At 47.7% G+C, this 24,066-nt stretch overlaps 1 protein-coding gene and 1 non-coding gene across 5 annotated transcripts in view; both read right to left on the reverse strand.

Annotated features, from left to right (window-relative positions):
• Nucleotides 1-4,544: 4,544 nt before the first annotated feature.
• The window catches only part of PRDM10 (PR/SET domain 10), a 117,891-nt gene continuing 98,369 nt past the window's right edge, over nt 4,545-24,066 (reverse strand). For 2 of the 4 annotated variants that reach the window (XM_051847849.2, XM_051847852.2), the window contains exons 16-22: nt 23,484-23,684; nt 22,429-22,572; nt 21,776-21,946; nt 19,717-19,857; nt 17,468-17,636; nt 12,157-12,260; nt 4,545-7,484 (exon numbers count right to left, since the gene is read on the reverse strand). In XM_051847849.2, the coding sequence (XP_051703809.1) occupies nt 7,281-7,484; nt 12,157-12,260; nt 17,468-17,636; nt 19,717-19,857; nt 21,776-21,946; nt 22,429-22,572; nt 23,484-23,684 (1,134 nt within the window). In that variant the 3' untranslated portion in view covers nt 4,545-7,280. Of the gene's footprint in view, nt 7,485-7,551; nt 7,745-12,156; nt 12,261-17,467; nt 17,637-19,716; nt 19,858-21,775; nt 21,947-22,428; nt 22,573-23,483; nt 23,685-24,066 lie in introns of those variants that run through there. The other 2 variants (XM_051847872.2, XM_070065558.1) reach the window with 2 other exon arrangements.
• LOC127486155 (small nucleolar RNA SNORA5) lies at nt 9,890-10,023 on the reverse strand. The gene has a single exon (XR_007912909.2). It is a non-coding gene; the product is annotated as a small nucleolar RNA SNORA5 (small nucleolar RNA).

Genomic DNA, 24,066 nt, shown 5'->3' on the forward strand with positions numbered 1-24,066 from the left:
AGAGAGAGAGAGAGATATCTTCCATCAACTGGTTCACTCCCCAGATGGCTGTAACAGCTGGAGCTGGGCCAATCGGAAGCCAGGAGCCAGCTCCCCGACTCTTCCAGGTCACCCATGCAGGTGCAGGGGCTCAAGCACCTGGACCATCTTCTACTGCTTTCCCAGGCCATAGCAGAGAGCTGGATCGGAAGTGGAGCAGCAAGGTCTGGAACCGGCACCCACATGGGATGCCGGCACTGCAAGCAGAGGCTTTACCTGCTATGCCACAGCACCGGCCCTGGACATAACTTTTTAATTCCTTTGGGTAACTGCTGGGTCCTCTGGAAGGAGTATGCTTAGTTTGGTAAGAAACTACCCAACTGCCTTCCAAAATGGATATGTAATTTACATTCCCACGGGCAGTTAATGGGCATTCCTCCAGCTCCATACCGTCACCTGCATTGGGATTGCCAACGTTCTGGATTTGGGCCATTCTAACAACCCTGTTGGTAAGTATCTCAAGTATTTTAAAAATACATTTATTTGACAGAATGACAGAGAGAGGGGGAGTCTCCTATCTGCTGGTTTACTCCCCAAGTGGCCACACAGCCAGGTCAGGGCCAGGCTGAAGCCGGGAACCTGAAACTCCACCTGGGTCTCCACATGGGTGGCAGGGCTCCTCCCCAAAGTGCTGCCTTTTATGCAGACCTGAGATTCGGACTTTTACCTTTTCCTTCTCTCTACAAAACTTCTTGGATGTATCTTGCGAAACAAGTCAACTAGCAAAAATTCTCTCAGCTTTTCCTTGTGATGCGAGTTGTTTCTCCTTCGTTTTGAATAATAATTCCATGGGTGCAACGTTCTAGTTTGGTCTTTTCACTGTCTCTCGACACTTTACTCACTCCACTTTGCCTGCTTTCATGGTTTCTGAGGAGAAACCAGACTGAATGTTATCTTACCCCATGACAGACAGGTAGGGGGTTGGGGTTTGGTTTTTAATCCACTGGCTTTTTTTGGGGGGGGCCTTCTTTGCTAATTAAAAAAATTACTCTTTTTTTTTGGAAGGCAGAGAAGGAGAGAGAGAGAGAGAGAGAGAGAGAGAGAGAGAGAGAGAGAAATCTCCCAGCTGCTGGTTTATACCTCAAATGCACTCAAGAACCCAGGCTGGGCCAAAGCCACAAACCCAGAGTTTAATCCAGGTCTCCCAGGTGGATCATAGGGATTCAAAAACTTGAGCTTCACTTGCTGCATCCCAAGGTGCGTATTAGCAGGAAGCTGGATGGGAACTGGCACTGGGTCTTGGTATCAGGCACTTCAATATGGAATGTGGGGAGCCAACACTGTGGTGTGGTAGGCCAAGCCTCCGCCTGCAGTGCCGGCATTCCATATGGGCAATGGTTCAAGTCTCAGCTGCTCCACTTCCAATCCAGTTCCCAACAAGTCCACCTTGCAAAGGAGCAGAAGATGGCCCAAGTGCTTGGACCCTGCACCCACATGGGAGACCCAGAAGAAACTCCTGGCTTCTGGCTTTGGTCTGGCCCAGCCCTGGCCATTGAGGCCATTTGGAGAGTGAACCAGCAGATGGAAGATCTCTCTGCCTCTCCCTCTTTCTCTAACTCTGCCTTTCAAATATGAAATAAATACATCTTTTAAAATATGTGGAATACATGAGTCCCGAGTGGCAACCACTGCGCCACACGCCAACTCTGATATTTTTATGATCTTCTGTAGTTTTTTTTTTTTTTTTTTTTTTTTTTTGACAGGCAGAGTGGACAGTGAGAGAGAGAAACAGAGAGAAAGGTCTTCCTTTGCCGTTGGTTCACCCTCCAATGGCCGCCGCGGCCGGCGCGCTACGGCTGGCGCACCGCGCTGATCCGTTGGCAGGAGCCAGGAGCTTTTCCTGGTCTCCCATGGGGTGCAGGGCCCAAGCACCTGGGCCATCCTCCACTGCACTCCCTGGCCACAGCAGAGAGCTGGCCTGGAAGAGGGGCAACCGGGACAGAATCCGGCGCCCCGACCGGGACTAGAACCCGGTGTGCTGGCGCCGCTAGGTGGAGGATTAGCCTAGTGAGCCGCGGTGCCGGCCGATCTTCTGTAGTTTTCAAGTGATATACTTCAGTGTAGATGGTATTTTTGCCATTTATTATACTTGGTGTTCTCTAGCTTCCTGGGGCTGTAGCTTGGTGTCTGACATTAATTGCAGTAAATTCTCAGTCAATACTTTCTCTAATATTTCTTCTGTTCCTTTCCTCTCTTTCTGGCATTCCTATTACATGTATGAAATATAAAGATATCTCTTGTAGCTCTCCCACAGTTCTGGGATATTCTATCATTTCTTTCCCCAATTTTGTTCTCTTTTGCTTTTCAGTTCTGGATGCTTCTACTGATTTTTTTTTAAAGCATTTATTTGTTTATTTGAAAGACAGAGTTACACAGAGAGAGGAGAGGCAGAGAGAGAGAGAGAGAGAGGTCTTCCATCCACTGGTTTACTCCCCAATTGGCCGCAACGACCACAGCTGCGCCGATCCGAAGCCAGGAGCCAGGAGCTTCTTCCTGGTCTCCCATGCAGGTGCAGGGGCCCAAGGCCGTGGGCCATCTTCCACTGCTTTCCCAGTCGATAGCAGAGAGCTGGATCAGAAGTGGAGCTACCGGGTCTGGAACTGGCGCCCCTATAGGATGCCGGCACTGCAGGCGGCAGCCTTACCCGCTATGCCACAGCGCAGGCCCCTGGATGCTTCTATTGATCCTTTTTTTTTTTTTTTTTTTTAATTTTTTGACAGGCAGAGTGGACAGTGAGAGAGAGAGACAGAGAGAAAGGTCTTCCTTTGCCGTTGGTTCACCCTCCAATGGCTGCCGCGCTGATCCGATAGCAGAAGCCAGGTGCTTCTCCTGGTCTCCCTTGGGGTGCAGGGCCCAAGCACTTGGGCCATCCTCCACTGCACTCCCAGGCCACAGCAGAGAGCTGGCCTGGAAGAGGGGCAACCGGGACAGAATCCGACGTCCCAACGGGGACTAGAACCCGGTGTGCCAGTGCCACAAGGCGGAGGATTAGCCTAGTGAGCCACGGCGCTGGCCTCTATTGATCCTTAAGCTCAGACTCTTTGCTCGAGCGTACTCCAGCTCCTAAGTCCATCAAAGCAGTCCTCATTGCCGCCATTGTCTCATCTCTAATGCTTCTTTTTGATTCCATCTTAAACTTTTCATCTCTCTGCTTCCGTGATCCATTTTTCTTGCATGCTGGCTACTTCATCCACTGGGCGCTGTTAGCGTACTGATTATCATCGTTCCAAAACCAGTCTGACAAAGTCTACATGGCTGCCACATCTGAAGCTGGTTCTGACACTTGCTCTGTTTCTTCAAAGGGTGTCCTTTGTCTTGTAATTTTTTTTTTTTTTTTTTTTTTTTTTTTTTTTTTTTTTTACTTGAGAGTTGCACACATGACCTAGGTAAAAAGACCTTCTGAAAGTAGGCTGCAAAGTGGCAGTAAGGTGGTGGGAGAGGGAGTTCTCTGTGTCAGCGTATAGGCCTGCAAAGTTCGCCAGTGCAAAGTTCGCCACTTAGGTGGGACAGGATGGCTCACGTGGCCCAGGGTTTGGGCCTGGGTCCACTTCCCTAGTCCTGGGTCAGCCAGGCTGTGCTGCCGCCTCAGTTTCTGGGGGTGGGCCCCATTAAGGGGAACAGAGTGCTCTGGCAAATTCTCAAATGATTCCTGGTCCCTTTCCTTGCTTGAAAGCTTGAAGGGATTTTTCTGTTAACTTTACATGAGAATTGGCCAAATTCCTAGAAGCAACACTTAGAAAACTGAGGGTCCCTTTTTATCCCCTCCCAGTGCCTGGCTCCCCTTGGAGTTTTTAATCCCTCAGACTTGTGCACACTGAGCCACCAGCCATGGCTCACAGCCAGTAGAGATCCCTGTAGAGGGTTCTGTTCATGGGCTTCTGCTCCGTGAGTTGTGATTCTCCATCTTCATGTCTGTCCAATTTTGGAAGCAGCAGGCTGCCCTATGAGCTCAGCCCCTTGAGTCTCTGATGGATCCAGGAAGAGTTCATGATTTTTCAGTTTGTTCAGCTTTTGACTCGTTATTGGGATGGAGGGGCGACTTCCAAGCTCCCTACAGGCCAGACTAGAAACCAGAAGTTAAGTTGTAACATTCAAAAGAAAAAAAATTTAATCATCTCAATAGTTTTTTTTTTTTTTTTAAAGAGAGATGTATTTATTTGAAAAGGCAGAGTTACAGAGAGGCAGAGAGAGGGAGAGAGAGGGAGAGAGAGGGAGAGAGAGCTCTTGCATCCGCTGGTTCACTCTCCAGATGGCTGCAATGCCCAGGGCTGGGGCAGACTGAAGCCAGGACCCTGGAACTCCATTTGGGTCTCCCACATGGGTGCAGGGCTCCAAGGACCTGGGCCATCCTCTGCTACTTTCCCAGGCACGTTAGCAGGGAGCTGGACTCAAACTGGCACCGACATGGGATGCCAGTGTTGCAGATGGCCACTTAACCTCCCACACCACAGTGCCAGCCCTTCAATAGTTCTTGTAATACCACACATACACATACAAACAAGAAATGCGTTTACTAAAAAAAAGTTTATTAATTTTTACACCTGCTGGGTAGCACAAGACTATTAACACTATAACTCACTGAATGTACAATAAATGTTCACATTTAAATAACAGGATAGGGTCAACATTTTTGACCAATGGGTCAGCTTTAGCATCTCATGAAGTGCTTTTTAGCCCTAGACATCTTAAAGAGTTTTTTTTAAAGGGGAATTCCAGGTCAAAAAACAATTCAAGAAGATCAAAACAATAGGTTTCCCAGAATAACAGGAATCTTACATGATGAAATGTCTATTTCTGTGGGCATGAATCAAACAATAAAAATGTAAAATCTACAGCCAACCTACCCCAAAACACTCCCACTGCACTGAATGAAGTCTACAGTGTCAGCGTGTCTTGAGAGAGGTCGCAGTATAAACGCTGGCTACACACGTTGTCCGTCAAGCGGCTTTGCATCTGCCATCTCTTGCAAATCTATCCCCTTGGAATGAATGTGCAGAATACCTGATCTTAAAGCAGTGTTATTTGGTTTGAGTTGCCACCAGCATCTCTGGCTGATTATTTATAAATTAGTTTTAGAGTCTCTATTTATTTCACACAAGGACCAAAAAAAAAGGGGGGGGGGGACTAGAAGGGAAAGAGACAAAGAGGTCCCTTCCCAATATTTCAATATTTTCCTTTGTGTATTTTAGAACATGAAATAACTGGCATAAAATAAGCATTCCATTCTGTGATCGCTTGCAGTTCCAACCAATGGGTTCTTCCTGAGAAGAGCAGACATACCTTGCTGGTTCAAATAAAAAAAGGCCAAGTATAAGTGATAAGAGCTGACTGTGGACCCCTGGGGATAGTCTTCACCAAGCAAGTCTTCCCAGGACAGACACTGGAATCCTTGCAATTAATACACAGTGGGACTTTGGGAACCCAAGTCCCTGTTCTGTGACTCGGGGTCAACGTTTTCTGTTGAAAATATCAACAGTACTTCTTTGTCACCAAAGAGACAGGGTGCATTTTCAGTCTCTACACATTGATGAAGTAATTTTCTCAAGTTCTCTTAATGCCCAAATCTTCAGGGATAACGACATGAATGAGGTCTCAAAAATAAAGTGCAAAATCTACAGATTAGTAGTTATTTGGACAGAATGGTTTGTTTTTCAGGAAGGTAGCTTTATCATAAAGATGCTTCTATACTTCTTTTCATCAAACCAGTTTTGACCCCAAAATGTAAATAAAATAGTTAACTTCAGATGAAATCAAGTTGGGTCTTTCTATTCTGGAGTGATGGATTCTACTGTGCAACAGTTATCCTAAAAATATGCTAGCAGGTCACAAAAAGTTGCGAAAATACATACTGATTTTTTAAATCAGCATGCCATTTTATGGCAATTGGAATGTACAGTAAAAAGAAGGGAAATACCTCTTCCTGTTGAATTCATAGCAGTCGGGACTCCCAAGCAGGAACAAAGAAGAGAAAAACTACTGTCCAAGTGGATTTTCTCTTCCTCTCCCAACTGACAGTCACAAAGATTAGATTCCTTCCAGATCCCTTATAATCCCCTTACTGCATTATAAATGGTCCCCACATGCTTGTTCTTCCCCTCAGGGTGCATTTGGTCACCTGACACAAAGGGATGGAGGCGTTACACTGCTCAAAGTCAGTAGTGTTTTGAAATAAGGAAGGCCACCTTTCTGCCTGACATTAGAGAACGTTCATTTTAAGACAGCATTGAAGTTCTAGAACACTCTGAGTGCTGTGAGCTCTAGAGCTAAATGCATACTTGGCAAGGACAAGGATTCATCCTTTACCAGTGAATGCTGAACGGATCCTACAAGTAGGATAAGGTTCCAGGACTCTCCCTCTCTTTCTCCATATATAGTTCTCATCATTTTTCTTGGTACCCAGATCTCCTTCTTAATCCAAGTACAACCAGATAATGGGAGGTGAAGGTTTCAGCTCTGTTGACATCAAGCCCCCACGCACCATGGTGGAGAAATGTGTCAGTATCTGTCAGGACATGAGGTTCTGACCAGACCTGCTGAGGGCTGGCCTCCCTGCAAAGATTGCCCAACAGCCCAACAACAATTTAAATTAGTAATTAAAAAAAAATTTAGGTGATAGTTTTTCCTTTAGAACATCACTGTCAAATTTTTGTTGCTATAGTTTTCTTATTTGATTAGGTTCCCTTTGTTAAAATACCGAAAAGTCCAAGCCACACGATAAAGTGGTTCTGACCTGATATGTACCCATGAAATGCCCCTTCCCCTTTAACCCCACAGCTTGGAATCAAGAAGCCCACCAACCGTGGACTAGGTATAACCCTTCTCCACCTTCAGTATAAACGCAGTAAGCCACTTGATATTTCCACAAAGGGAAAGTAAGGCTTATCAATATGCTTTTTTAAAAAAATAATAAAAAAAAAGAAAAAAGAAAAGAAAAGAAAAGAAAAGAAAAGAAAGGAAACCAATTCAAGAACAAGGCAAAATTTCTCCATCTTGCAAATCTACTTTCCTCTGAAAGAGCTTCATTCTGTGGCAGGAACCCCAAGGGCTCAGAGTCAAGTCGATTTGGTAAAGACAATGTTGGCAAGATAAACCCCATGGTGTGTCTGAGTGTCAAAACGGTAGCTTCCAAACTCTTCGAGTGAATAATAAACCTTACAAAAGAGTTCCGGGCGTCGGGAGTTTCCGGGCTTAGGGCTGAGAAAAGACGCGATGTGACTGCTCGGGTGCAGGGCCAGGCGGAGTTAAGGTTTGGTGATGTGCACTTCGCTGTCTCCGTTCCCGTTGGTGGTGGTGGTGATGATGTACTGTGTGGTCTGCTGCTGGCTGGTGGGCTGGGCGTCCAGGGCCTCACTCTGCGCAGACGCTTGAACCTGGACTCCGCCGGAGAGGGCCGAAGTCTGCTTTTCCTCCAATTCTGGTTGACTTTCGGATAACACGTAATGACCCTGAAGGCAGCAGAGGAGAGTCGTCTTTAAACTCTGGGGCTTCGGAGGAAAAAGGGGAAAGAGTAGGGAAGCACAGAGGGGGGCGTGTGCACAGAAACTTTGCGAGGGGACACCAAGTGGGCACCCGTGAGAGGCGTGTTACCTAAGTGCTTTACAGAGGACGGTGGCTCACTGTGACTGACTACAAAGGTAATTCAAGGGCGCACCTTAAGGACAGACTGTGGAACTTCAGGTACAGAAATTTGCATCAAGGTGGTAACCTACATGGCAAAGAAAACACCTGCTACTATGCTGCTCCCAAGGGTTTGCAAATGCAGAGATGATTAGTATTCATCAGTTAAATGCTGAGATTAATACAAAATGGATCAAAGAAGTAATACTTCAAGTCAGCGCAGAGCGGCCCCTACAACGGGCCAAGTTTAAGGTCAGTGGTTCCCAGATGTCGGAATTTCAAAGACCAGCAAAATTTAAAATAATGATAAACAGCCCCCAAAACTGCATTTGTCAATTTAAAACATGCTACTCATCAGAGAAGACACTTTAACACTCCAGGAGTTAAGAATGCGATCTTATCATGAAGTTCCTTTCATTGAACAAATTAGCTTTATGGAAACTCACACCATCTTTCTTTTTTCCCTCGGGTCTCTACAGAGACCAGTAACTGGCTAGCATGCTGACATTTTAAAAGAAGGAGTGTGGGGCTGGCACTGTGGTGCAGCAGGTAAAAGCCCTGGCCTGGAGCGCTGGCATCCCATATGGGCGCCAGTTCTGGGCCCGACTGCTCCACTTCCAATCCAGTTCTCTGCTATGGCCTGGGAAAGCAGTGGAGGATGGCCCAAGTCCTTGGGCCCCTGCACCCACGTGGGAGACCTGGAAGAAGCTCCTAGCTCCCAGCTTTGGATTGGCGCATCTCTGGCCATTGCGGCCATCTGGGGAGTGAACCAGCAGATAGAAGACCTCTCTCTCTCTGTCTCTACCTCTCTCTGTAACTCTGTCTTTCAAATAAATAAAATAAATCTTAAAAAAAGAAAAGGGGTGGGGAGTGTGTTATCATCCATCAGCTACAGAAGCAGAAGAAAATGGGCAGGCATTTGGAACAGCTGTTAAGATGATGCTTGGGATGCCTGCATCCACATCGGAGTACCTGGGTCTGGGTTCCAGCTCTGCTCTCCACTGCATCTCCCTGCTAAGGCATGCATACAACAGGTGACGGCTCAAGTACCTGGGTTCCTGCCACTCGGAGAGACCCAAATTCAGTTCTGGGCTCCTGGTTTCAGCCTGGCCAGCCCTGCCCGTTGCAGATAATTTGAGGAGTAAACCATCAGAAGATTTCTGTCTGTGTCTCTTTCTGCCTTTCAAATAAATCAAAATATCTAAAAATTAAAAAAGGGGCCGGCGCTGTGGAGTAGCAGGTAAAGCTGCCGCCTGCAGTGCAGGCATCCCATATGGGTGCCGATTCGAGTCCCGGCTATCTACTTCTAATCTAGCTCTTTGCTTTGGCCTGGGAAAGCAGTGGAAGGTGGCCTAAGAGCTTGCACCCCTGAACCCACATGGGAGACCTGGAAGAAGCTCCTGGCTCCTGACTTCAGATCAGCACAGCTATACCCCTTGCGGCCAATTGGGGAGTGAACCAGCGGATGGAAGACCTCTCTCTCTCTCTCTCTTTGCCTCTACTTCTCTGTAACTCTTTCAAATAAATAAATAATTAAAAAAAAAAAGTCTCAGGGAAAACTCAAGTAGTAGCTTTTCCAAGTGTTCTCCAGAAAAGCCACAGCCACAATTCACCCAGGGCGTCTGCGCCACCCAGCAGCTTTCTGATGAACGTGTGGATTTCCCATGTGGTTCCTGTGTAGTGGGGAGGGGACTGGTTCTCAACTTAAGAGGACAGAGACGCCTAATGGGTGCATAGGTGGTCTGCAGAGACCCCACAAACCAGAATGTACATCAAACCTATGTGTGTGCACTGCGGCAGGGGTGGGAAGCATCCTGGCAACAAGCAGGTTCTCAAATGAGTTCCCGGCCAAAGGAGGCAGAACCGATCAGTGGTCCTACAGGGCTGAGATCAGTCACTGACCACGCCACCGTGCCGAGCCCTTGCTACCTCGGTTACTGCTTTCACTGCCAATTACCAGCGTGACTCGGATTTACACCTCTCCCCAGCCTGGCCTGTGACACTGTCTGCTGAGAAACGGGTCATCTCTCAATGTACATTTATCTATATTTTTTTTTATTTTTTATTTTTGACAGGCAGAGTGGACAGTGAGAGAGAGAGACAGAGAGAAAGGTCTTCCTTTGCCGTTGGTTCACCCTCCAATGGCCGCCGCGGCTGGCCTAGTGAGCCGCGGTGCCGGCCCTATCTATTATTTTTTTAAGATTTTTTTTTTTTAATTTTTTTTCCCCAGAACCCCTGTCTGCAGCCAAACTTATCCCTAGGCCCCAGAGTGGGGGATCTGGGGCCCACAAACTTCAGAGCTCGCTGTGGCAGCCACCTGGCCAGCCCACACCACCACAGGCCAGAGCTGAATTTGACTTGACTGCAGTGATTTATTTATTTGAAAGTCAGAGTTAGGGAGGGAGAGAGAGAGAGGCTTTCCATCCACTGGTTCACTCCCCAGTTGGCTGCAATGGCCGGAGCTGTGCCGATTCAAAGCCAGGAGCCAGGAGCTTCCTCCAGGTCTCCCATGCGAGTGCAGGGGCCCAAGAACTTGGGTCATTTTGTACTGCTTTCCCAGGCCATAGAAGAGAGCCGGATTGAAAGTGGAGGAACCAGGACTCAAATCAGCGCCCAAATGGGATGCCAGCACCACAGGCGGCAGCTTTACCTGCTATGCCACAGCACCGGCCCCTCAATGTGCCTTTAAAAAACAGCCTTCTGGTGCCACAAACCTCCCCACTGCCCTCTGAGGCCTCCTGGGAAGTCGGCCGCCCCTAGGACTATCCCAATATCCTTAGACAGTTACTGGCGTTTTCTTCTCCCCCAAGTCCAGCTTTATTAAGGCGTAACCGATGACGAACAACTGCATACATCCAGGAGGTTCGATGTGATGTTTGCACACACACATTATGAATATCTTGGATCAAGCCGTTCATATCCATCACCTCACATATTTAGTACTTTTGTGGTAAGGACATTTAAGATCTGCTCTGTTTACAAATGTACAAGACATTAGTATTAATTATAGCCACCACGCTATACACCAGACCACAGAAACTAGTTCCTCTAAGAGTGTGTCTTGTAATTTAATAGATACAGACAGAGGCAGAGAGAGAGAGATAGGCAGAGAGATCTTCCATCTGCCAGTTCAGTCTTCAAATGCCTACAACAGCTGAGGCTGAGTCAGGCCAAAGCCAGGAACTTCATTCGGTTTCCCACATAGGTGTTAAGGACATGGCTACTTGAGCCATCACTTGCTACCTCCCTAGGGTGCACATTAGCGGGAAGTTGGAACTGGAAGTGGAGCCAGGACATGAACCCAGATCCTCCGGGCATCCCAACAGAGTCTTAACAACTATGCCAAATGCCTGCCCTCCTCTGTCTTCTACTAACTTAGAAGCATGCCAGAACAAACTAGCAAAGATAAAAACAGGTTTGTAGATACAATCAACACTGTACCTGCCCAAGTTAAATATCATAAGATAATACGTGGCAATGTTTTCCATCAAGAAATAGATGAACTGTTTACAACAGCCCTGTAATTAGGGGCAGGGTTTTCCTGCTAACCCTGGGGGGCAGCAGGTCATGGGTCCAGTCCTTGGGTCCCTGCCACCCACCTGGGAGACTCAGATGGTGGTCCTGGCTCTGGGCTTCAGCCTGACCCAGCCTCTGCTGTTTCAGGCATTTGGGGAATGAAACAGCAAATGGAAGAGCTCTCCCCTAACCCCCCATCCCCATCTCTCACTCTGTGTGTGCATGTGTCTCCCTCCCTCTGCCTTTCAAATAAATAAACAATAGTATGTTTTCTTTTCTTTTCTCTCTCTCTCTCTCTCTCTTTTTTTTTTTTTTTTTTTTTTTTTTTTTGACAAGCAGAGTAGACAGTGTGAGAGAGAAACAGAGAGAAAGGTCTTCCTTTGCCGTTGGTTCAGCCTCCAATGGCTGCTGCGGCTGGCACGCTGCTGCCGGTGCACCGCACTGATCCAATGGCAGGAGCCAGGTACTTATCCTGGTCTCCCATGGGGTGCAGGGCCCAAGGACTTGGGCCATCCTCCACTGCACTCCCTGGCCACGGCAGAGAGCTGGCCTGGAAGAGGGGCAACCGGGACAGAATCTGGCGCTCCGACCGGGACTAGAACCCGGTGTGCCGGCGCCGCAAGGCAGAGGATTAGCACAATAGTATGTTTTCAACACCTCCCTAGTTTAATTCATCTCTCCCAACCCAGCTGTAGACCAACAGTTTTGAAGACTCACAGCCTTGCATGGAAGCACATAAAACAGTGACCACATATATGAATGGATCTAGGAGGTACATTAGAGTTATTATTTTAATAGATATTTGTTAGGCATTTGCTGTCGCCCAGCCTCCTGGGCACGTCATTGAGAATAATGTGTTAAAAAGCAAGACTCTGGTTTCAAGGAATTCCTCATTCACTGTGCAAAAACAGAGTGAACCAATAAGGACTATGAGATAGCATCACAAAGTGGACAGGAAAAACCTAACTGAGTGGCACAGCTTACCGAAGTGACTGCCTTCACTTGTCCAGTAGTAACAGGAGTTGGCACACTGGTGTCTGCAATCACAAACTGACCAGCGGGAAGTGTCATCATTTGAATCTCGGACGCTGAAAAAGAAGAAATAGCCACAGTTCAGTGGTCTCGTTTCAATCCAAGTTCTGGAGACAGGGCTGCAACCTGATAGTCCCATTGTGAACTGAAAATATCCTAATGCATTTGCTACACTTAACCTACTGAGCATCACAGCTTAGCCAAGCCTGCCTTCAACATGCTCTGAACACCGACACCAACCTACAGCTGGGCAAAATCATCTCACACAAAGTGAAGTGCTGAATATCTCATGTAGCTTATTGAACGTGGTACTGAAAGTGAAAAACAGAATGGTTACATGGGGGAGGGTGTTTGGTGCCGTGGTTAAGATGCTGCTTGGGAGGCCTGCATCCTATATCAAGGTCTGGGTTCAAGTCCCAGCTCTGCTTCTGATGCCAGTTTCCTGCTCTGTGCACACTGGGAGGCAGCAGAAGTCAGCTCAAGGATTTGGGGTTCTGCCACCCACAAAGGAAACCTGCATGAATTCTGGGACCCCTAGCTTCAGCCTAGCCCAGCCTCACTGTTGTGGCTATTCATGGAGTGGACAAGCAGGTAGATCTCTCTGTCTGTCTCTGTCTCTCTGCCTATCAAACAAATGAAAAGAAATAAATAATAAACAGTTACATGGGTACATTTTCACATCACCTTAAAGTTGAAAGATTGTAAGTTGAACCATTAAAAGTCAGAGACTATCTGTTGTACTTAACCAGTGGTTATATTCCCCACTAAGACATTTTTCCATGGATTTGCTTGCTGCAAATCTTACGATGTGATTTCTTCACATAGCAAAAGCCATCTCTGATAAGAACCGACCAGACGAGAAGAGGCCACAGGGCTACTGAGCATCAGAGACAGTCAATGTATCCCCCTCAAAGGTGATTCTTGAATCTTCATAAAGAAAAATATTCAACATTTTGTTGAAACCCTGAAATAAATTGCAAATATTTATCTTTTAGCCTAATATTTTTATCTTTTATATTCAGACGTGAATTACTTGCACAAACATGTCCACAGTTGCCGAGCAATCACAATATAATCCAAATACAATTTTATTTCACCACCAGTGTCATTAAAGTAAATTGAAACCAAAGTTTATCCTAGCACTCTGCTGATAATCTCTCTCTCTCTTTTTGTTAAAAAGATTTATTTAGCCACAATGGCTAAAACTGGGCCGATTCAAAGCCAGGAGCCAGAAGTTTCTTCCGGGTCTCCCATACAGGTGCAGGGGCCCAAGTACTTGAGACATCTTCTACTGCTTTCTCAGGCCATAGCAGAGAGCTGGATTGGAAGTGGAGCAGCCAAGACTTGAACCAGCGCTCATATGAGATGCTGGCACCGTAGGCAGATGCTTAACCTACCACACCAGCCTATCAGTGCAGGCCCTCTGCTGATAATCTGTAAATAATATTGTGACTAGAAGGAGCAAGAGCTTCTTGGGAAAATGGTTGATTTGCAGACCTGGACAGAAAATGTAATAGATGGGGCTGGCACTGTAGCACAGCAGGTTAAACCACTGTCTGCAGTGCCAACATCCCATACGGGCATGGCTCCAAGTCCTGGCTACTCCACTTCTGATCCAGCACCCTGCTAATGTGCCTGGGAAAGCAGCAGAAGATGGATCAAGTGTTGGGGCCTCTGCCACCCACAGGGGAGTCTTGGCTGAAGCTCCTGATTCCTGGCTTCAGCCTGGCCCAGCCCCAGCTGTTGCAGCCATTTGGGGAATGAACCAACAGGTGGAAATCTCTCTCTCTCTCTCTCTCTCTCCTGCCTATAACTCTGCCTTTCAAATAAGCACATCAAGAGAGAGAGAATGATGTAACAGACAAGCCAGGAACATCACATCTCACCACACACAAGATATTATGGCTATGATGTTGTGAGGGAAAGACAGACATAGGAGCCAGTTTGAAGGGACGTCTACCAGGTAAAAAGAGGAGCACGAGCATGAACAAGAGCAACTGTACTAGGCTGAAAAATATCATGTGTTGAAGTCCATGAGTACAAAATGACACTAAGCACACACACACACACCACACACATGCTTGCCTCTCACAGTCACCTTGGACAACACTAAGAAACCAACTCAGTATTTCAAAAACTGCTAAGTAAGGAGAGGGGGTGGGTATTTGAGTCAAATACTTAAAGCACTTCTGTCTTGCTCATCTAAACTGTACCTCATAGTAACATGGTACTTAAGATAAAATTTTCTCCCTCATGCAATTTTTCTAGCTAGCTAACTAATTGGTCGTGAACTAGCTAGACACCACAGCTTTGCAAACCCCAATGAAATTACAGAGCTAAGGAATGAACACTGTTGTCTCTTTTTTAAGATTTATTTATTTATTTGAAAGGCAGAGTTACAGAAAGAGAGAGAGAGAAGGAGAGAGAGGTCTTCCATCTGCTAGTTCACTCCCCAGATGGCCCCAACGGCCAGAGCTGAGCTGATCTGAAGCCAAGAGCCAGGAGCTTCTTCTGGGTCTCCCCCGTGGGTACAGGTGCCCAAGGATTTGGGCCATCTTCCACTGCCTTCTCTGCCATAGCAGAGAGCAGGATCGGAAGAGAAGCAGCCAGGACTCAAACCAGTGCCCGGATGGAATGCCAGCACTACAGGTAGCAGCTTCAACCCACTGCGCCACAGCGCTGGCCGCATATTGCCGGTTCTTAACAAAAAGAGAGGCAACCTCACATTATGTGCTTCCTGATGGAAGTACCCAGTTACTAAGTATCTTGGGTGGAAAATACTGAATCTGAACCTGATCAAACCTCAGTTTCTAATTGCCAGAGTGTAGGATATAAGAGGGACAGAGGAAAGCTTATTAAATGATAGCCCTAGAAAAAAAATCTAGAAGTGGGAAAACTATAGGACAAACGACCCAATTTCTTTAACACAGAAATTACATACAAGAGACAGTGAATGCATATTTTATTTATTTTTTATTTATTTATTTTTTTGACAGGCAGAGTGGACAGTGAGAGAGAGAGACAGAGAGAAAGGTCTTCCTTTGCCGTTGGTTCACTCTCCAATGGCTGCCGCAGCCAGCGCGCTGCAGCCGGCGCACCGCGCTGATCTGATGGCAGGAGCCAGGTACCTCTCCTGGTCTCCCATGGGGTGCAGGGCCCAAGTACCTGGGCCATCCTCCACTGCCTTCCCGGGCCACAGCAGAGAGCTGGCCTGGAAGAGGGGCAACCGGGACAGAATCCGGCGCCCCGACTGGGACTAGAACCTGGTATGCCGGCGCCGCAAGGTGAAGGATTAGCCTAGTGAGCCGCGGCGCCGGCTGAATGCATATTTTAAAACAGCCTCAAAGAAATTATCAATGCCAATGGATAGACCTTATTTGGAGCCCAATTTGAACAAACAATTAAAAAATAATTTCTGAGACAATCATGGAAATCTGAACACTGGGTACTGGAAGCATATTTCTATGCATTAAAGAACTGCTGTCGTTTCTTCTTGGGTTTGGGAATGCTGTGTTGTATAGAGCCATGTTTTTAAAAAGAAGTCCTTCAGGGGCCAGCGCTGTGGCACAATGGGTTAAAGCCCTGGCCTGAAGCGCCGGCATCTCATATGGGCACCAGTTCTAGTCCCGGCTGCTCCTCTTCCGATCCAGCTCTCTGCTGTGGCCTGGGATAGCAGTGGAAAATGGTCTAAGTGCTTGGGCCCCTGCATCCATGTGAGAGACCCAGATGGAGTCCCTGGGTCCTGGCTTCAGCTTGGCTTAAATCTAGCTGTTGTATACATCTGGGAAGTGAACGAGCAGACAGAAGACCTTTCTCTCTCTCTCTCGGTCAATCTGCTTTTTAAACAAACAAACCTTCAAAAAATAATAAATAAACAAAAATCAGTCTTTTTGTTCTAGAGCTACCCACTAAAATACTTAAGGATGAGATGATGTGATGTGTGCCCATCCAACTGGAAGACGGAAGAGAATGTGGGAGTAAAGATGAGAAAGGCTCAGGGCTGAAACCGTGGCTATGGGTACAGCAGGATTCATTATACTGTTCCCTTTACTTTTGAACATTCTGACATTTTTTCCTAATAAAAAACTTCAGTTCCAGAATCTTTTCTCCAGGTTAGAATGCTAACTCAGACTACTGTTACCGAGGATATCTTTATCACTCCACTTTTATCACAGGCATTAAACTGAGTGTGAATGTCAATGTCCTGTATTCTACTGGTATTTACTGCAAGCAAGAGAGCGTTTCCTGACTGAGAACCAGACTGGGCCCTCGTCATGATCACCGATAGTTAAAGGAACAGGTTACAAAAATGACTCAATGGTGTGAGCCTGACTCCACAGCAAATCCACCTAACACAGCCAAGTATAAATCAAAACAGAGACAGACCCCGAAAAACCAACAGTAGGAGGAAGGTCAATGCCGCCCTGCTCTCTTCCCCTTTTCCTCCTAGTGAGGCCTAACTGTTAACCTCTACTTCCATTCCTTCCACACCTTCTATGGTAAAAGCCTTATCTTTCCCAGCCCGTGCCCAAAGCTATGGCTGCCACCAAGATTTCTGCCTAGTCTCAACTCCCGCAGCCCGCCTATTCCCACTTGCCCAGCACCCATCTCAGGGCTTGGGAACAACCCGCACATCTATGCCCTGTACCAGGTGATGGTCTCTTTGAGCCCAGAGGAGCTCATTAGGAGAAGCAGCCCAGAGGAGCAATTTCAAGGATGAACACTGGAGTCAGAGTCCATTTACAACTCATTATGTCTGAGTTGTCTTATCCGTAAAATGCAAATGGCAACTGTATTTACCTCCCAGGTTTTAGTGAATACCGAATGTGACATATACGGCTCAGAATCATTCCTGGCATATGATGAGAGCTTGCTGGAAGCTGGCTAACAGTTAGTGTCAACAGGAATCTTTGCAAACCCAGGGTCCAGTGACTGGCACAGGCATTCAATAAACATTGGTGGAAGGGACGAATCTCTGCCACCAACATACCCTCCATGCATCCATCCTATGTAAGTTCCCTACCTGCACTTTCTCCAGCATTAACGTCTGAAGACGCCATACCAAGGTGGCTCTCTGAGATCAACATGGTGCCTTGAAGTTTGTCACAAAACCTTGACATACATGCATTATAGAGTGTGGAAAATGACCACTTGATATTTTCATCCTGAGTGCTACTATAAAGTGGATGGCACTATGCTCCAGGACAAGACATCCCCACCCACGGCCTAAATATACAGCACCGTCCCTGTCGTTTTCACTCACGATAGCCACGGAAGGAGTTCCAAGCGTTGGGCAGGTACGTGTGCTGGACAGAGGAGTTCTGCTGCTGCTGCAGGGCCTGCCCTTGGGTGGAAGAACCGCCTGGTATGTGGGAGGGACTGAGCCCCTGCTGAGACTGCTGGGGAGAGGGGCTCAAAGGCTGCCCAGCTACCTGGGGAGAAAGAGAAGGAAGAGTAGGGAATGATGAATTTACAGTGCAGCTAAGACTCACAAGTCAGCCAAGGAAGTAAATCAGACTACCATGAATTCGAATACCGGAGTCATCACAGCTAAAGCAATAATATTTTAAGTAACAGCGGAATTTATGAAACGCAACTGTAACTCCAAAATTCTAATCTGTCTTCAAAGGAGTCTGCAGAAACCTAATTTCGATAAAATTAGAAAGGCAAACTATGGGGCCAGAGCTGTGGTGCAGCAGGTTAACGCCCTGGCCTGAAGCGCCGGCATCCCATTTGGGTGCTGGTTCTAGGCCCAGCTGCTCCTCTTCCGATCCAGCTCTCTGCTATAGCTTGGGAAAGCAGTGGAGGATGGCCCAAGTCCTTGGGCTCCTGCACCCGCATGGGAGACCCAGAAGAAGCTCTTGGCTCCTGGCTTCGGATCGGTGCAGCTCTGGCCGTTGCGGTCATCTGGGGAGTGAACCAGCGGATGGAAGACCTCTCTCTCTGTCTCTACCTCTCTCTGTGACTCTGTCTTTTAAATAAATAAAATAAATGTTAAAAAAAGAAAAAAGAAAGGCAAACTAATGAAAGCAAAACTATAACATGAGGTTAAAAAAAAAAAAAAAAAAACCTTGGAAGTGAAATAACTTGGCTAAGTGACAAAGCTAGTTTGGAACACAAACAGAAACCACAAGTCACAATCTCCACTAATCTGCTTGGAAGGGCCTACTGCTGACTGTAAGCTGAAGCCCGCATTCCACAGCCTGCCACTCCAGGTCCTCCACAAACCAGCCCCAAACTAGCTTCCCAACTTTCTTCCCAAACATCACTTCCTGTTATGAACCTGAATGGAATGTACCACAATTTCCCATGACTGTCTTCACTAACCGTGTGAGCTTATTCAGACTGTAATACTTTCCTCTATACCGTATGGAAATTGGACTTTTCCTTCAAGACTAAGACCACTTCTTCTACTAAAAGGTCCTTGGTTCCCTGATAAACAATCATTCCTCCACAAAACCCCCAGAACTTAAGTATACATCTTACAAAATGACTCAATCACACAAACACAGTAAGACTCCACCAAGTCAGCACACCAAATTACAGAGGCAATTTAGCAATTGCATTTACAGTGAGAAGCAAAGGCCAGTGTCATTTCTAGGATTTCATATCACAGGGCTCCAAGTGGGAAGGAGCGCTCATCACTTGATATATGTGTGTCTTTACCAATATAAAAACTGGAGGCAAAGATAAGACTCTTTAATTAAGGTTCAAAAATAAAGATACAGTCTCAAAAGTTGAGGCTGGGTCTAAAAATGTCTTCACCATTATTAACTCATATGGTCCCTGAGACCATGTTAAATTGTCAGAACATTTCACACAGAAGTGTACCTGGGGGGATCAAAATTGTGGCTCAGCAGGTTAAGCCGTCACCTGCAACACCAGCATCCCATATGAGTGCTGGTAGTTCGAGTCCCAGCTGCTCCACTTACAAACTAGCTCCCTGCTAACGCGCCTGGGAAGGCAGCAGAACACAGCCCAAGTCCCAGGGCTCCTGCACTCACATGGGAGACCCAGAAGAATCTCCTGGCTCCTGGCTTCAGCCAGTCCCAACCCTGGACACTGTAGCCATTTGGGGAGTGAACCAACAGATGGAAAATCTCTCTCTCCTAATTCTGCCTTTCAAATACATAAATAAATCTCTCTTTTTAAAAAAGATTTATTTATGCATTTGAAAGAGTTACACAGAGAGAGGAGGAGAGGTAGAGAGAAGAGAGAGAAAGAGAGGTTCACTCCCCAATTGGCCACAATGGGCAGAGCTGTGCTGATCCAAAGCCAGGAGCCAAGAGCTTCTTCCAGGTCTCCCATACTGGTGCAGGGGCCCAAGGACTTGGGCCATCCTCCACTGCTTTCCCAGGCCATAGCAGAGAGCTGGATCGGAAGAGGAGCAGCTGGGCCTAGAACTGGTGCCCATATAGGATGCCGGCACTGCAGGTGACAGCTTTACCTACTATGCCACAGCATCGGTCCCCATGAATAAGTCTTTAAACAAATTTTTTTAAAAAAGTGTACCTGGGAGGGCGAGGGAGTTGAGGTGGTGGGCTCTGTCACCTGGATGTGCTGCACCTGGATGGCATGCGGGGTGTAGGTCTGGGGGTCATGCAGCTGGCCGACATCCACAGTGGGCTGCTGAGACTGGTGGGGGGAGGTGGCCTGGCGGGAGAGAAAAACGGGCCCAGAAACCAGACACGTGTGAGTACTGACTGAGGTTAAGGGCAGTTCCTTCCAGACCCCGACAGAAACAGAACGGCTGGAACATCAGATCCAAGGAGGCCTTCCCACAGGTCCCATCCCTAAGCCAGGGCAGACCGGAGCACAGAAAAAAATGGTTTCAAATATTATGCTTCTGAAACATAAGCCACTAACCATTAAATTCTGGAAGAGGGCAGGGATATGCTCAGAGTTCCTAATAATAAGCTGAATGAGAAGCTCTTAGAGCAAACAATCTTCCGTCCTCAAATTTCAATTAAATGTAACGGTCAACCTTTTACAGTTAAAAGAGATCAAAGGAGAGAATTTTCTTTTAGTTTGTCATTGTGGTTCCTAATCTTTTACATTTCACTGACATTTTTCAAAATCTGCCTAAAGTACACCCCCACCCCCAAATCCCCAAGTAATAGGCATCTGGATCATGTTTGTTTGTTTGTTTTACAGGCAGAGTGGACAGTGAGAGAGAGAGACACAGAGAAAGGTCTTCCTTTGCCGTTGGTTCACCCTCCAATGGCCGCCGCGGCCGGCGCACTGCGGCCGGCGCACCACGCTGATCCGAAGCCAGGAGCCAGGTGCTTCTCCTGGTCTCCCATGGGGTGCAGGGCCCAAGCACTTGGGCCATCCTCCACTGCACTCCCGGGCCACAGCAGAGAGCTGGCCTGGAAGAGGGGCAACCGGGACAGAATCCGGCGCCCCAACCAGGACTAGAACCCGGTGTGCTGGCGCCGCAAGGCGGAGGATTAGCCTAGTGAGCTGCGGCGCCGGCCTGGATGATGTTTTATAGACAACTTCAAGACTCATAGATTCCTCCACAGCCTAAAGCCAAGAAAGCCCCCCCCAAGAAAAACAAGAGTCAAGCCAAGTCAATGACTGTGATAACTTGTCATTTTCTGGGGCCAGCACTATGGCACAGTGGTTGAGCCGGCTGCTGCCTGCGAGACAGGCTTCCCGTATGAGTGCTGGTTTGAGTCCCGGCTGCTCCACTGCTGATCCAGCTCCCTGCTAATGGCAGGGAAAAGCAGTGGAAGATGGCCTAAATGTCAGGCCCTCTGCCATCCACGTGAAAGACCCAGATGAAGCTCCCAGCTCCTGCCTTCAGCCTGGCCCAGCTCTGGCCATTGTGGCCATTTGGGGAGTAAACCAGCCAATGAAAGATCTCTCTTTCTGTCTCTCCCTTTCCATGTAATAAATAATAATAATAATAAAAACTTCTCATTTTCTATATCCACATTGGTTTTAAATTTTCCGAATCCAGATGATTTCAAAGCAACAAGATTGTCCTCTGGTGCCTAGAGTACACTTCCTTGGCAAAATTAAACAATGCAATAGTTCTGGGAGAACTGTGGCTTTTAGCTCCTGATCAGTAAGACTTACATGGTAGAAGAAATACCATTGTACCTCTTTACTAAAAAATGTCCTGACTGATATCCAGAGAGTGAATCAAACATTTTCCTTCCAACCTCCCAGGAATACACATCACTCGATATCCAGGTAGGGCTTTAGCAAACGGGCTCATTCCCAGGGACTCAGCCCAGATGCTAGAAGATGAAGCATTGGGAAGAGGCCCAGACTGACTGTCCTGCAATAGCACTGCCCTGCAGTAGCACAAGGTACTAAATATGCCAGACTGAGAATCCCCAACTCCCTAAGACAGCCATCTCTCACAACGCTGAGTCCAGGGCTCTCACCAGCCCGGGGAGGCCAGAGGTGGGCGTTTCACAAGTGCTTGGGTCTCAGGATGCACGTGCAAGGGTACGTCATGCAGAGCCGGCTGCTCTTCTGAGAACTGACCCCAGCTCCCGGCCTGGCTGATGGCACCGTGGTGTTCCCAGAGCTGAAGAGCAAGGAAGGTGATACGTACCGGGGCTACCTGCACCACTTGAAGCTGTATGTGTTGAGGCTGCTGCAGACCAGAGGCAGACTGAGACACAGGGATATACTGAATCCTCTGGTAATCCCCCTGGGGCGTTCGGTAGTCTGTTGTTAGGGTCTGGGACAGCTCTGTCATTGCCTGGGTGAGCAGGTCTGTTGTCTACAAAAAAAGCACACCGCACATTCACTGGTGACATGACGGTCTGCAGCTATTCCAGTGCTCTTCAATCCTACCAGACTTTAGTGTGTCTCTCACTGATGGGTCACAGAGCTACAAATTATCCCTGAACCCAGGAGAAATACTCTGAGCTTGAGAGGATGCTGGGAGATTATCTCAATATCTACACCAGCAGCTACCGCTACGCGCGTCTGCCTGTCTGCGTGTGACCCAGCGGCACTGCTCTTGAGGACCCGACAATGCTGCAGGCCCTGAGCTGCACTGAAATTCCAGGTTCCCCTGGCACGGAGTTCTGGAAGGCATCCGCCAGGACCCAGTCCTAATCGTAATGCCTTTTGCAGGAAGCTGAACAATAACTGGCCACAGGTGCAGCCCCCTGACTCACAAGATGGACGTGGCTTTGGCGTTCTGAAGACACCAGGGTGCTGCGGGAGAGGAGCCCCTCCTCCTCGCCACGGACTTACCACCACAGTCTCTCCAGTGGCACTATCTGTCGTCAACACAGCTGGGGCAGTGCTGATCACGGCCGTCGTCAAGGGTGTGTGGATGGTGTTGGGGAGCTGGGCGTACTCTGGATGCTTCTTTCGAATGTGTTGGACCATCTTGGTCTGAAAAAGTAAGGCAAAAAACCAAGAGTAGTTACTGAAATTAGTCACTTTCGGTCTTATATGCAAACCTTCCAAAGGTGCCTAAGGTCTTTTCTCTTGATCCTTAAGGAGAAAGAAAAATTCAGAGGCGGCATTTCGCCAAGCAGCTAAAATGTACACATCCCACAGCAGAGTATCTGCGTTTGATTCCTGGCTCCAGCTTCTTGCTAATGGAGACCCTGGGAGGCATTGATGATGGAGACCTGGACTGAGTTCCCAGCTCCTGGCTTCAGCCCCATTCCAGCCATGCCCATTGCGGACATCTGGGGGGTGAACCAGCAGATGGCAGCTCACTCTGTATCTCCCCCTGTCTCTCTATCTCTCTCTCACTCGCTCTGTTGGCCTTTCAAAAAAAAAATTTGAGCAACATTGACTCTATGCCTATACTTACTAAAATGGCACACTATGAAAGATTAAAAAAAAAAAAAAGGCAAGGGGCAGAAAAGAAGTAAAAATCCACAGGATCATCTTCCACCAGGCAAGAGCTGGGCACCTCACAGCATCCCCCAGCCACGCTACTGTGGGCAGTAAATCCCCCAGCAAAAACGGCCCCCTTTCCAGGGACCACTGCCTAAGTTCCTCTGCTGTGCCCCCAACAGCAGGAACTCATAAACTATGAGCATGGAACCCTCACAGAGGGAGCCCTGTGCAGGCTGAGGGAAACCGACGAGGGTCAGGCATCCCCGGCTCCGGGGGAAATGCCACAGTACTGTCTTCCCATCCTTTGCTGTGGCCCCTGTTTATAGGGACTACGGGAACAACTCTTTTAGTCCCTTATCCAGTCCAAAGGAGCTACTTGGCCATCTCGCTGAGAAGTCATCTCCTCCTAAGAGATGCCTCGGGTAGTGCTTGTGGCTTCGGGGGAGTCGTACCTTGCTGCTGTACTGCTTGGAGCAGTGAGGGCAGCAGACGGGAGGCGTGGCGATGGTGCCCGTCAGCTGGGTGTGGGTGCTCAGCATGGGGTCGGGCTCTCCGGGGCCAGCAGGACGAAGTTTCCTTATGCTTGGCGGGAGCTCAGCTCCTGGGTGATTCTTCAGAATGTGGGCTTTCCGCTTACTCGCACTTTTATAAACCTGCAAATTCAAATGCGCTGCCATGAGAGCAGTGTACAGTTCTGCTTTCTTGCTCAAGGCAAACCATCTAGCAATCCCACAAGGAGGAAATAAGGGAAAGGATTCATGTAGATGAAAATGAAACGTATTCTCTAATGAAAGGTAATAAGGATATACCATAAATTAGGATAAGAACATAATACAGATATGCTAGGCATCTTCCTTGAGTTTATAAATCTAAGACTGCAACTATAACAACACCCATTACCCTAAAGTTTAAAAGGTGAATATACAGGCACTGGCGCTGTAGCGTGGTGGGTCAAGCTGCCACCTGTGACACCAGCATCCCACATGGGTACTGGTTCGTGCCCTAGCTGTTCCACTTCTGATCCAACTCCCTGCT

The sequence above is a fragment of the Oryctolagus cuniculus genome, chromosome 1 (assembly GCF_964237555.1).
Source record: "Oryctolagus cuniculus chromosome 1, mOryCun1.1, whole genome shotgun sequence".
Lineage (NCBI taxonomy): Eukaryota > Metazoa > Chordata > Mammalia > Lagomorpha > Leporidae > Oryctolagus > Oryctolagus cuniculus.